General features: G+C 43.9%; 1 protein-coding gene across 3 annotated transcripts in view; it reads right to left on the bottom strand.

Annotated features, from left to right (window-relative positions):
* The window catches only part of MLXIP (MLX interacting protein), a 44,562-nt gene that overhangs the window by 14,665 nt on the left and 15,586 nt on the right, over window positions 1-14,311 (bottom strand). The window contains exons 1-9 of one of the 3 annotated variants that reach the window (XM_082293331.1): window positions 12,850-12,921; window positions 6,510-6,616; window positions 6,104-6,189; window positions 4,776-4,865; window positions 4,455-4,496; window positions 3,242-3,413; window positions 2,283-2,372; window positions 1,601-1,692; window positions 839-1,502 (exon numbers count right to left, since the gene is read on the bottom strand). In XM_082293331.1, coding sequence (XP_082149457.1) covers window positions 839-1,502; window positions 1,601-1,692; window positions 2,283-2,372; window positions 3,242-3,413; window positions 4,455-4,496; window positions 4,776-4,865; window positions 6,104-6,189; window positions 6,510-6,616; window positions 12,850-12,881 — 1,375 coding nt within the window. In that variant the 5' untranslated portion in view covers window positions 12,882-12,921. Of the gene's footprint in view, window positions 1-838; window positions 1,503-1,600; window positions 1,693-2,282; window positions 2,373-3,241; window positions 3,414-4,454; window positions 4,497-4,775; window positions 4,866-6,103; window positions 6,190-6,509; window positions 6,617-12,849; window positions 12,922-14,311 lie in introns of those variants that run through there. The other 2 variants (XM_082293329.1, XM_082293330.1) reach the window with 2 other exon arrangements.

The raw sequence follows: 14,311 nt of genomic DNA, 5'->3' as shown, positions 1-14,311 counted from the left end.
TCGGTGAGTAACCTCACTAATCAGGCCCTGGCAGACACACCTACTCCCTAGTAAAGCCTGTTTAACAGTACTCCTCCAGGCAGGCTTTTTCTTGAATTATTGTTGCACATTTCAAGTGGCTGAAGTCACTTGGTTCCCAGCCAGCACAAGTCTAAAAACAGCCTGCAATAATCCTAAGAAAAGCATGCTGCCTGTCCTGTCCAGCCTTGAGCTTTCCTACAAGGACCACCTCAAGCAAAATTCTCCCTCCTCATCTTGTTATTCTTTGCCTTGTGTGTAGCATCAGTGGCTCCAAATCCCACCCAGTGTGGAGGTCCCAGGTATTTCTATCCCGACCTGAAACCCACTCCTGACTTAAACCCTGACTTCAAGGGTCTCTAGACTGCTTGAGACAAAGATCTCTAGCTCACTCAGGAGATCTCCTTCTCTCCTCTCCTAGGGGAAGGTAACACTCTCTCCCTACTACCTCCTCCTCCACTGTGGCTGAATGCTTTGAGGGGCAGTTAATTACAACAGCATCACACCTAAATCCAAGGTTTCTATGGGGCAGGAGCACAGAGCTGATTCAGCTATGCAGCCCATCACAGATGTTACATGGAGAGACCCCCTTCTGGAGGTCAGCTTTTCACACTCAACCAAACTGCTTCCAATCCTTGCAGCAGCCCGGAGCATCCCACTGAACAGTGCAGCCACTGCATTCAACCAGTGGATTCAGGGGTTCTGTAGACACCCTCAGAAGCTCTATTTTAACTTATTATGTAAAGCAAGAAAAGCAAGGTCTTTTCCTCCTGCTAGTCCCACTCCGAAATGGAAAACATCCCCCCACAGTGCTCCTCACCTGGGGTGATGAAGGCATTCTTTACCAATAAGGACACTGTTTCAAGCTTCGGAGCAGGCACTATTTTTTGTGACTGTTTGGGCCTTGTCCCAGCACTGGCCAGAGGAACAGGTTTGGGGAGTGCAAATGTCAGCTGGGACTGCACCTGTGGCCGGGGCTGCCCCTGCACAACAGCAGTCTGGAAGGCCAGGTTACAAGGCACTCCTGCCCCCGGCTGCTGCGTGGCCAGGACCACGCTCTGGCTCTGGCTGAAGGTGGTGGCAGGGGCGTTGTGGGTCAGTGTGGCAGAAGCCGTGTGAGTGATGACCGTGGATTCACAGAGGCCGAACTTGGGCGTTTCTGGAGCAGCGAAGGCGGCGGGCGCAGGGCTCAGGCTGGAGCTCAGCGGCACCGCGGGCAGCGGGGACTGGTGCTGGGCACTCGTGGGTTGCAGCAGTGGCAGGGACGTCGGGAACACTGACATAAAAGTTTGTGGCCCGCTGAGAGACGAGTTGGGAGGGAAGTCTGCTGGCTGGATGAAAGATTCCTCACTTCTAATGCTGGAGCACTGGTCTGCAACAACGTCAGGAATGACAGGAGCAGGTACTGAGGAAGGAATCAGTCCATCACTGATGTTCCCTGCTGGAAGCGTGCTGGGCAATGAACCCGACGGCAGGACAGGAGACTGAGAGACAAGGAAATATCACTGATTCAGACATGTCTGAACTCCTCCTGAGAAGGACATGGCTCATGTCAGAGCCTTCTGTTTTAAACCTCTCTTACCTGGGAAGAGTGGCTGTTGCTGTCTGTGGTAGCTGAGCTGACAGCAGACACGGAAGGGAAATAATTACTGGAGCGACTGGGCGTGAATAATTCTGAAACATGAAAAGTCACTTATAAATTTTCTACTTTCCATACTCAAGGTACAGCATTGCTAGATCCTAAAATTCACAGGAATATCAGTATTATTTAGCAAATAATGAAACCATGAGATTTTTGCTTCATACAACTGCTGTTGACTGAGCAATAAATTGCTGTCTCCCAGAGGAACTGATCTCTTTGGGATTGACTTCATCAACTTTCATGCAAACTGGGACACTGCAAAAATTAATCCTGTTTAAGGTTCATCTACACACAGACAGCCAAGAACTGATCCTCAGTGCAGTCCCACAAAGTACAGTTATCTGATGCAGACTGCTTGCAGAGCTAGCAAACAGATATATGACATTTTACTTCCATGAAGAGCCATAACCATCAAAGTTGTCAGCAGCGGTTTAATGTCATATGGAATTCTTGACAGTGCCATAAAACATTCAAAGACAAACAAAATATTAAATGTCTTCATCACTAAGAAGTGTGAAATGAGGAAACCTTAGCTATCTGTAACACTTCAACTTATTTTAAAACCTAGTTCAAAATCACAGCAATATTTAAGAAATTAATGAACTCTACATATGATTCTTACCCTGAAAAGGCTCAAAAGTATCCATAAAATCAAAATTTGGCTGGAGAGGAATAAGCCCTGGTTGAATCATATCAGCATTTCCTAAGTGTCCTGCAAAATTCAGGAGATGGATTAGATTAGCTTCACATCACTGACATAATAACCGCAGCAGGATTAAAACACTCCACAGCCAGGCTTGGCAGAGATGTTACAGAAAAACTGTTGCTGAAAGGAACTGAGCATCTGCTTCTCTTCAGAGCTACGGCACAGTCCAGAATTCAAAGCCATTGGGGAATGAAACTTTCAGCTACTAAAATGGAAGGGGTGCAACCTGAAGGCTCTGACATCTGGGATTGCCAAGCTTGGACGTCTCCTGCTCCCAAACCTCCTGCACTACACACACAGCCTTGCTGGGAAGCACAGCCTGACCCACCGCAGCTCACAGCAGAGTATTGTAAAGTAAACCACCATCCTTTAATTTGCCTTGAGTACAATTCATGTAAACCATGGCTGCTCTGGAGTTGCTCAGACATCCATGCAGCAAGGATGGTGCACAGTGGACATGTGCTGTCCCATCAGACAGTCAGAGAGCCTCCAGACAGAGCTGAACAGCTCTCGGGATTGTTTGTACAGATGCGACTTGGCACTGGCTGTACTGGACAAACAAAAATACACAGGCACTCCCTTAAAAATACACACACAACTATGCTTTGAGATAAATCACAATGCCTTCACCACTGATAAAGTAAATACTGCTCTTCAGAGCAACATTAGGGGGGCAAAGCTGGGAGCAGCACCTAAGAAGCTGCTTGGGATTCCGTAACCTACAGAATCATAAGACAGCCACACTCCCTGACCTGTTTTTATCTGTATCAGCAATATAAGATAGATTTCTTAGGCAAGGCTACAAGAGCAGCAAAGCAACAAACCAGAGTTTTTGTAGGGGTTCTCACTGCAACATAGCTACAGCCAACAAATACCTATGTCCCTGGAATTTGGCCAGGAAACCAGCTGATGTGAAGACAGAGTGGAGAACAGGGTGTCGGTGAACTCGGACATGAGCATGTCTGCATCCAAGAGGCTGCCTTCCTCCATAGGGACAGGGGTTTCTCTGCCATACCTTCTTTTTTGCCAGAGAACCACATCATCATCCTGTCAAAGCAAAGGAAGAGAGGTCAGGCTGCCTAGACAATGCCAAAGCAGTCTGGTGCAGATCTATGAAAGCAGCCCTCATTTTTCACATTTTTAAAGAACCTCTCTTTGAGGAGCCATCAAATGGACTGAAACACATCAGTGGTGCTTCTGATACACCAACAACTTCAGCTCACTGAAATACCGCAACATTCTGGGAAAGGTTTTTGTCCAAAACCCAGATGTTGACTAGAGGATGTAAGACAAATAACAATACTTCCTTGTTTGATTGATTACACAAGTATTTCTGCACCTAGTTTAACAATCCCTTGGTTTGAATAAAGATTAAAACCAACATGAATAGCCAGAATGCAAACAACTCCGGTCCTGTGAGATGTATCTGAAATTCTGAAGTGAAGTGTAATTGTACTCCGAGTTTGCACAAGACACTTTTTGCCCATGAAAAATACAACATAATGTGACTTGGCTCACTACAGGCTGAGTTAAACTGCACTGCCTTGCAAAAACAACAGAACAGCGCTTCTGATCATCAGTTTATACACCCAAAGTAGGTTTGATAGCTTAAGGGGACATACTAAATAGTGATATCACTGTTTGTTCAACCATTTTGTCCTTTTTTAGGACCCTGGCATATTATCTGCCTCAGCTGAGGGCACAGCAGGAAGATCTGCAACATGTAGCTCACACATCTTCACAGATCCAGTTAAACAAGCAAGGCAGCAGTGCCAGTTACAACTCAGTAACAAGATGAAATCATGTGCCAGCCCTCAAAGAGATTGATCTCTCTGGGTATGCAATGCTGATTCCCATTTCATCTGTCACAGCACTTTACATTCAACCTCTCCTCCATCCAATTTAAGCTACAAATCTTACATTGCTCTCTAAGGCACAGAGCATTAAGGTGTCTAACCTTAATTAAGGCTTAAGCAAGATGCTTGTCTTTAGATTTTAATCAAAGCAAGCTACTGCATGTTACAGCTTTGTTATCTACTGCGGGTTCTACAAGCATAAATGCTGCCACTTCTCAGTGGTGTTACCTACCCTGACCAAACTTGAAAGATCTTCATCTTTATGTTTCTGTAACTGCAAAAGGAGAACAGAAGAGACAGTAAAGTCAGAATAGGTCCTGTATGTGCCAGTAGAAGACCTGATTTGCAAAACTTTTAAGACCCAATGATGCACAATCAGTCCCAGCACAACAATTTTTAGTTAAGTGGAACTAATCCAATGAGCACGTCTGTACCACCTTATCATCTGTTTTAAGTACTCTTGCATGCCAGAAAAAGCAATAGAAAAACTCAAAAAGCAACAACATACTGATCAAGCTCAAGTAAACTACTTTCACTACGTAAACCAACAGACCCTTTTCTTGAAGTACGTTCTCCACTTGTGGTATTCCCTGATGACTATTTCAATCCTTCGTTTCCAGTATTTCCCTTCTGTTGCAATGGCCTGAGAACACAAACACATACCATGAATTACACGGAATCACATAAGAGCTGAATATTCAATACATTTCCAAGCAAATATTCAGGCATAAAAAATGCAAAAGAAAGCATGCTAATTCTGTTTGAGCTCATGTATCAGCAGCCCACACTGTCCCAGAGTTCAGCTATCACAGAGCAAATCTGACAGTACTAACTTCATCTTTCCCACAAAAACCAAACACGAGATGACATCTGACTGCACTGTCAGCATCTCCCACAGCAGCTCAACCATAACCAAGAGTTAAGAAATGGCAAAAAAAACTCCCTTTAAAATTAATTTACTGAAATATAACATATAAAGCACACAATATCCTGTGAATTTCACAGGGTCACATGCACAGACACACACATAAGCAAAAGCTGCTATGAATGACACAAAGCAATAGAAATCTGATGTCCAGCTCAGGAAGAACCTTGCAGGCCACACACTGATGGCAACAAAAGGATCAGACAATATGGGTCTTCAATGTATCACAGAGAGCAGTGTGTAAGTTGGGGAGAGCAGACTAATGAGAGCCTTAACTTTGTGTTCGAGGGTCACTTTCAACACAAACATCAACACTGTTCTTTCAAAAACCTGAGACAGTTCCACAAACTCATCTGGAACTCCTTTGAGTTATAAATTATTCTAGAGTTATGCAGTATAGAGAGAGTCACATATTGCCACATCAAAGGCCTCACTGGTTTTCTGCAAGGAGCCAGAGGGCAGATGTTAGTTTTCATTTATGTTTACAGGAGCACAAAAATGAAAGAACACAAATTCATATTTGTTCTGTCTGCGAAACTACCTTGACACAGAAAAAGAAATTACTTGTTCTCTTGAAACCACACCTTGCCAATTACATAAAATACAGAAAACTCTCCCAAGGTCACTTAGATTCAGTCCTGAAAACAGTCATCACTCTGATTTCCCACCGACTTCCAATCAGAAGTGGCTGTCAAAATCTTAACTATTCAAATAGCACTTCTATGACTTATGATTCATTAAACTACAACATTAACATAAGTTACAGAGGTAACAAATGTCCTTCTGGTTGCACCTTGATCATCTTAATGTGATGAACTCACAAAACCAGGTTCACTCTGGTTTTAATGGTTCCTTCTAAATAAAAACAGAGCACAGATTGGCTATGCTGCCCTTGTTTCCAGCAGACCCAAAATCCTGTTACAAACTCCAGAGCCTGTTCCTGGGGTTTCACACACCTCTGGCCGACGGTGCTCATCGACGTCCACGGAGCCGTCCAGTGGGGTCACAAAGTGGCACACGGGGTTCTTGCGTTTCTCCAGGTCTGAAACAACAGCAAAAATGCAACTGCTGAGCATGTGCAGGGCTGGCAGAGAGCTCTGTCACTTCGGTGGCAAGGTGTGACAGCGAGTCTAGCCAGGACTCCTCCCCAATAAACAACAGAAACAGGGAGATCTTGGGCTGTGCTGGGAGCACTCAGCACATCCCCAGTGCAGGCACATCTAGGAAAGCCCTGATCCAATGGCACTGGCTCTGAAACGTCAGGCCTTGAGCAGATTCCTGAGCTTTTCACTAGACGGTAATTTCAATTCTCTTGTTCTCACCGATGTCTCACGAAAGACCCGCCCCCACCGCGGTACTTACACTGCATGTACCAGGCCCTCCAGATGGCGTTATTGAGACGGATTTTATCTCTCCACTGAAGCTTCAATCCCTTAAAATTTTTCCATTTTGGTGAAACCAACCTTCCGCTGCAACAAAACAGACAACGAATCATTCTGCTTTCAGTTTTTCTCTCCTTCCTTTCAAGGCAAAGCATCCCCCTATAACAGCCAAACTGCCAACAGATAAAACAACAACAAGCCACACTTGGCCAGTCACAACTTCTGCTTTTTCCACAGCTCACTGAGCCAGGAGCCACAGATGAACCCAGTCTTCAAGACTCCTCCATGTTCTCATCCATGAGAACTAAAAACTGTCACAACTGGTCTCACAGATATCAGCAGGAATTAAATTCAATTCATTTCACCCACACTTTTCTCTTTGCCAGTATTACACCTTTTCAAATCCCCTCCTATGAGCTTCCACCAACTGGGAACAAGATCACTCAAAATTAAGAGGCTTCTGCATTGTTTGGTCACATATAGTTGTGGCTTGGACCTTTTGAAGTCCATTCTTACAGTTCCATTTGATTTTTCCAGGCTTGTAACACTGGGAAGGAAGAATGAAATGCCAGTTCTGGCCCACAAAAAACCACAACCCACCAATTCTACACTGCTGGTAATCAGAGCTGGGCACAAAGGAGTACCAACAGGCTAGAAAGAGTAACTTTTCTCCAAGGAAAGGCAAGGCCGGAAAAAGAAATGGCTGATCCTGGGAGGTGGAAGGGAAATGGAAGGAAAAAGGAAGAAGCAGCAGGGATTCCAGTAAGCACTGTATAAACACAAACTACCCAGCCCTTAAAACACACCTTTATGAATCATTAATCCATACTATTGACGGGGCAGAGGAAGTAGGAAATACTCATAACACAGTAAATTTCAAGATGGAGATTAAAGTATGGGAACTGTGCCTATCCCAGGTTCTCCCTCCTGTTTTTGGGAGTTTTAGCCCCACATCTTCTCAGCTGCTGCTTGTGCAACCTTGCTATGAGGGAATTGGACCAGCAGTACCAACTGGAACCCATATAACAGCAAAGGAAACAGGGTCACCTTGGCACACTACAAGCATCAGGTCAAGAGGCGCAACAAGAAGGAGCAACAGGAGCAATGTCACCTACAAACTCTATACCCTCTCAGAAGAGATCCTTGAGCACGTGGTCAGTCTGGAATGGTCCCTGCCATGAACTGCAGTGGCAGTGGAGATGTACCAGCACAGACAGTGCCCCACCAGTCAATTTGCCTCACACATTCAGTACAAATTAACTCAGAGAGGAATTATTTATCCTTAAAAGCCCATTTCCCATTTAAGCTCTAAAACTGCTGTGCAAATAGGAAGCACATCCTACAAAAGTGCCAGGCACTTCCCTTAGCTCACCAAAGCCCATGTATAGAGCCTGAGGCTGGAGAAGTGATGATTCCCAGTTTCCTATTTGGTCTGGGAAACCTCCCAACAGCAGCTCTTCTTAAAGATATCTTTTAATAAAACTTGCAATACTATAAACAAGTAAAAAGTTCTCAGCCTAAACAAAAGCAACCAGAATGCCAGAGCTGCCAGTAACAGGATATTAAACGAACATTTTTTCACATATTTGGCTCACCATTTCTTTCCTCCCTTGCTGACACCACAACTCCCCTCACACTCCAGTATTCCCACAACTCTGACAGTAGCAGAGAAGCAAATGCCAGACTTCAGCCAAGTGACAGGTGAAGAAAACCAGCTCTGCTCTTTCAATTTTACTACTATATAAAATGTCAGTTGTGGCAACAGGTTGTAGCAATGCACCAGCAGGTGAGTTGTTGCCCGACTGCGAAAATTTTTTTTTTTCCCTCCTTGTCCTCTTTAAAAATAAACTGCAATGCTCTTGTATGCACAAGGAAGCAGATGAAGAGACCAGGTATGAACCACACTAAAAGGATCATTCCCAGCAGCAAGAGAACAGGTATATGACCAAGTTGTGAGCCCTGTCCATGCCCGGCTTCCCCTTTGGGGTGTAGGCTGTACACTGGGCTGTGCTACAAGGCTCTGCTGTGGCCTTTGGGATGCTGGTGCTTGATAAAAAATAAAAATATAAACAAAATTTGGTATATGAAATAGAACATCAGCACTCCCAAGACAAGCAGACTTGCTGGAGCAAGCAACTTCACTGACTGGGAGTGAGAGCAAACCATGTCAACTATTAGCAAGGAATAGAAAACTCACTGTTAATGTATTTTGCTCTCTTTTCTCTGTCACTGGGCTCTAAGACACTCAGTACAATCAGATCTGTATGGTCACAGTCATTTAGGAAATCCTTCTGGATTACTTCTTTTCAGTAGTGCATCCATATGCCACTTTCTGAAATACATCTCCCAAAACTCCACTTCTAAATTTCAAGACTTTTAGTTTATGGAAAGATCGCCAACAATTTTATCTCACTGTTACCCAGCCCACGTGTCAGGGCAGAGGGTGGATCTCCACCCATTTAATATTTCTCCCATCACTGCAAACTGTCCCAACACCTTCAGTGTTCACTGCACAGCCAGCTCTGCCTCAGAACCACCGCACACCTTATCTTTCCTTCTAAACCCAGACTAAAGCACATCTTTTCCTGTTTCTCATCTGTGCATTAACAGTTTGGAGACAGGAGATTACCGTGCTGATGCATCACCAGCACTGACAAAGTGCCCACATGCCTTTGAGTAAGAAATCTGTCAACTTAATGTTCATCTCTTCTGTGTGACTCGACAGTTTGCCAAAGCAACAAAACTCTAATTATCTGCACTCAGAATAACAAGAGCAAATGCTTTTCTATAAAAAGACTAAAAGGAACTGTAATCAAGTCTGATACACTCCTTGCATCTTCAAAGAGCTAATTAAAACTGGAATTAAAACACAAATAGTTTAAAATATTTTCAATTACATTCTTAGAAAATGCTAAACAAGACTAGTACATCAAAAGAAGGAAGTGATTAAGAACCTATTCTTAAAATAATTATTATTTTTAGTTCCCATGGGAGCAAAACACAAGTCCAGCTTGAGGTCAGAAGTGAAACGACTTCAGCCTCAGTGGAGAGGAATCAGCATGAAACTGACAACAATATTTAGACACTATTCCAAATTCCAAAGTCAATGGACAGTCAATTACTTTGAACACTGTGACTGAGAGCAGCTGCCTAACTGAAAGCAGGCTTCGGATTTTAAAGCAGCAAAACAACAGGGGAAAAAAGAAAAAAACCCAAACAACTGGAGACACCATCTGGCTGCTGCTCCTGCCAGTTCTGTAAGACCACGCCAACTCCTAGAGCAAATGTGGAGCAACTTCCCAACAAGTCACTGTGTACTTGCAGTACAGCCCAACAGCACACCCGTGGTCCTGGCCCCCTCTCCAACAGCTGCTGCAGCTCTGCAGGGATGCTGCTTCCAACCAGGGGAACAGGAGAACATCCCAAGGGAGAACGGGACCCAACAGTGCACTGTACAAGCCAGGACAGCTGCACCCACAGCATGTGGGAATGCTGGTGCTGCACAGAGGGTGCCCAAGCTGAGGAACACAAGGAGCCAGGCTCGAGGGTGCATCCTGCAGGGAACACTGCCGCCAGAAGCTCAGCTCATGTAAGCAATGCTGGAGAAAGAGGTGACTTTCATGTTCTCCTCGCTATCACACATAGCATAGCAAAGCAGCTGAAAGCCATCTGACAGGTAACTAGCAATGCCTTCCAGCAGCTCAGCTCAGTTTCCCATGCAGAAATCTCCACCTCCTGAGTCCAAATGCCCTCATCAAGTGATTTGATCACAGCAAACCAGCCAAAAGAGCTGGAAATCCACTTGGACGCAGTTGCCCCAGCGTGCTTTGCAGGAGTCGCCGGGCTGTCACAGGAGAGGCTGCAGCCACCCGAGGCTGCCACTTCCATTTGCTGCAACTTTCACCTACAAGTCCTCAATACACCAAGAGAGGCTGGAGTCCATTTCCAAGGTTTTTTTACATGCTGTTTCCCAGCTCAGAAACCTCCTCAGGCAACTGGGATCCAAGCAAGCAGACAGGTAACACAGCACTGATCTCTCACAGCTCTCCATTTGTAAAATGCCAGTGAAAGCAGCTGTGTTTTAAAACAATTAGATACCTTCAAACATCACAAAATTTGCAACAAAGTACAAGAAACAGATATCCACTGTGAGAGTGTGACCCAATTCCCTTCAACACCTTTGATTTCTAATTTTTTCTTCAATCAACTGAAATGTAATTAGGGAGCAGCTTTGTATTCTAACAGTACCCTGACAGTATCCACGGTATTACAAGCAAAGTTTTGCCTCTGAGAATCTCATCATTTCATTCTAGGTTAATAACACTCAGTTAATGATCTTGCAGGATATTTTAGTGATGCTTTTGATTCAGCAGAGACAAGGCAAAGGGGTTACCTTCTTTCTTAACAGACACACGTGAGATGCCATTCAATACTGCAAAATTTAAACCAGCAGCTCTCCCTAGCACTGAAACAACACTAATATTAATTAATAAATTCAATGAGAAACTCCTTCCAACATCTGTAGAAGCACGATCAAGCTCTGAGATGACTCACAACAGAAGAATTCCCTGTTCTCCTCCCTTAATCAGAGGATTTTAAGATGGACTTCAGTCAGCATAAAACCACATGACACAAGCACCCTCCGGATTTGGGCAGAAAGGGACACTTATCTGTATGCAAACCCAGAAGAAATTTGCGGATTCTTCATTAATTATTAGCATTAAGAAACACCAGCATTTTAGGAAACTGTTTTCTACAAAGAGCACTGAAGGGGCAGAGAAGCAGACTTTAAAATATTAAGATAAATTCCATATATCCTCCACTTAACAGGTGGTTCGAATACACGTCGACTAAATGGAAACTATATGGTATAGTACAGCACAGCTTCTGGGTTTTACACAGCTCAAATGCTTTATTCAGCTGTTTCTGATTCAACTTGCAGTTGCCCAGTTTTTATCTCCCTCAGAAACGCACACAACAGTACCACAGCCTTATGTTTAAATCCTTTTCTAACAGAAGGCAATAGGGAGGATTTTGCTGTAAACATCAGCCTGAAAAATCCCTTTCTCCCATTCAGAAAAAATCCAAGTTCATTCTCCACACCATGACGTTTAAAAGTTGCTGAGCAGGAATTCTAGCTGGGAAGTGATCTTGGGATTGTAGTGAACTAAATGCTACACCAAGTAAGAAACCTTTAAAATACCCTCTGAGGGTGGAATGCAGGATCTCCTCCTTAAAATAAGGAAAGAGCGAATTACATGCCCACAGCTACAAAGTGTGTGAGTGACAGTGCTAGAAGTAGGACATGAATTGCAGGGACAAGGAAAATCTCTGGCTACATTTGGCTCCCTAGCTCAGGAGGTGTTATTTTTTCTCTTGCACTCAGAGAGCACCTGGCCAAGATCTATCGTACATGGAATTTAAACACAAACCTCCAAGCGCTGTGGTTTAGATTCCACAGGCCTGTCCTGCTGCCCAAGTATGTACTCCCAGCAAGCCCAGCAGATAGGCTGGAAAGCAGCTACTGTGTGTCCGCAGGAATCACTTCTACAGACCACTGGAGTCTAGTGTGCTATGGTTGTAAACAAATTATTTTAGTTTCAAATCTGAATTTTGTCAATTCAGTCTACGGGAACAAGCTACAGAAAAGTCCTGTGTTTTCCTGTTTAGGTAACGGATTCCCACTGCCCTTGTGCTAAAACAACTCTTTTTTGCCTTATTAGCTCCAGCCTCAAAACCCACTTCCTCTGTGCCTTCCCCCAGTTCCTTCCTGTACATGATCACGCAATTTTTTGAGGTAGGATAAGAATTTTACTTTTATTGTAAGTAATGGCAATAAGGCTCTTAATTTAAGTAACAGGACAAAAATCTGCTTTGGTAGTACAGTAGCTAAATAGATTAGCTTTCCCAGCAACACAGAAAAGGAACTTTCTGGCTCCTCCCCAGCATTTTTTTTTTGAAGGCGTGGTTTTAGTTTGTTTTTTAATCTCCAATCTGTTTTGTTGGGGAGTTGGGCCTGTCAGCTCAGCTCTCCAAGAGCCAAAACTAACAGTATTTCCCCAAACAAAGGTTCATTCAGAGAATCAGATTATATGCATTGTGTGTTGAAGCAAAGGGGCATGCAAGAGAAACCAAAACATTTCTACACGGCGTGAATGTGTGTAGGACTGGCAAGGAGACCACGTTTTAGCATCTTACTATTCCTGCCTACAATGTTAATCCCAGCTGCAGCCTGAGGATACTAATCCCAGACAGAGCTCATTTTAAAAGCCAGATTTAGGGCAGGTCATTTGCTTGGTTACCTGGTTCATCCTCCTTACCTGAAATCCTCCCACAGTAGCAGGCTCAGCATTGTGGAGGGATGTTCTATTCCCCACAGACCACAAAGGACAGCAGGGAGCTTTGTGCTGAAGTTAAATCAAACATTTTAAAACAACCAAAACGTCCCCTCACTATTTGATTTATCTCCTTTTAAAAATAATACTTCCATCTTGAAGACAGAGATACTGGATCAGAAAAGTATTTTTCCTCTGTCATAAGCATTATCTATTAAGAAGTGTTAGAAAAATAAAAATGAAGATCAAATTTAGCCACTGGCAAATTGGAATTGCAACACCTGCCAAGGAACACGTTATCTGGACTGATTTCACGCAGGCATGCTCAGGTATGCACCTCCTGAAATGGAACAGGACAGTGAAAGGTCAGCTGTGTGCCAGAAGCAAATACTCCTGTCCCAACAAATCCACAAGAAACTTTGATGTATTTATATTATAAATTCAACGCTATTTTAAGCTTGGAAATTTAACTTAATTTGCATAAATGAAAGTTTGCTGTGCCTGGGCTCTTCCTCTGATAACCTCGTCTACACCGGACTCAGGAATGACCAGGCAGGTGTTGTGCCAAGGCAGCCTCCACAGGGAGAGCTGAAAAACTCATGTTTTGAGAGCATTATCACACCTACCCAACAGCTTTTCATACCACCATCATTGTGTCAACCAGGGAAGGGAGCCTCATGCTGCAGTTTTAGCCAAACACAACATGGACAAGGTCAGCTTGTGCAGGAGGAGGCTGCACACACAACCTGCAGCTGGGAAGACCACTGAGAAATGCCTTCGCCAGATGCAGGTTTCATGCAGGTTATGAAAGGGTGAAAAGAGCACTGGGCAAACATAAAGAACAGTACAAATATCAAAGAGACTTGAAGGCTATAGTGTCCTTCAGCCAGTGGTTATTTAAAGACTCAGAATATTTAGACAGTTTCTCATTTCCAGTCAGAAATCAAAGGATATTTCTAGAAATGTTCCTGCTTTTCAGACACTTGTCCAACAGTGGCTCACTTTAGTACAGAACTGGAACAGCAAGAAAAGAAAAAAGCTTAAGTAATGTCATTAATATGTCAGCCAAAAGGCTGAGAAAATGGGCCTTACCATCACATCTCTCACCACTCACCCTCCCAAAACCTCTCCCTGATCCCTCCTGTCCTTAACTTTGCCCCTTTACAAAAGTCACATACTTTGTAGCTTTATAAACATTAACACTTTATAAAATGCCACATACTTCCACTGTCAAAAATCAGGACCTTCTTAAAGAACTACCAGAAACCTCATCATGGAAAAAGAGGCTGACACAGAAGTGACACAGTGCTCTGAGATCCAGTCTCAGAGGCGAATCCCACCCCTTTCATTGCCTAAATCTGAAATGCCATGATGGAGAGCTGCTGCCCATGGGCACAAAGTGTGTCAGTGGCAAAGCAAGGACAGAACACCAGCCAAACATATCCCG

The sequence above is a fragment of the Coloeus monedula genome, assembly GCF_965178545.1.
Source record: "Coloeus monedula genome assembly, chromosome: 18".
Lineage (NCBI taxonomy): Eukaryota > Metazoa > Chordata > Aves > Passeriformes > Corvidae > Coloeus > Coloeus monedula.
Note: the sequence above shows the minus strand (reverse complement) of the source record. Positions and strands in the feature narration are given on the sequence as shown.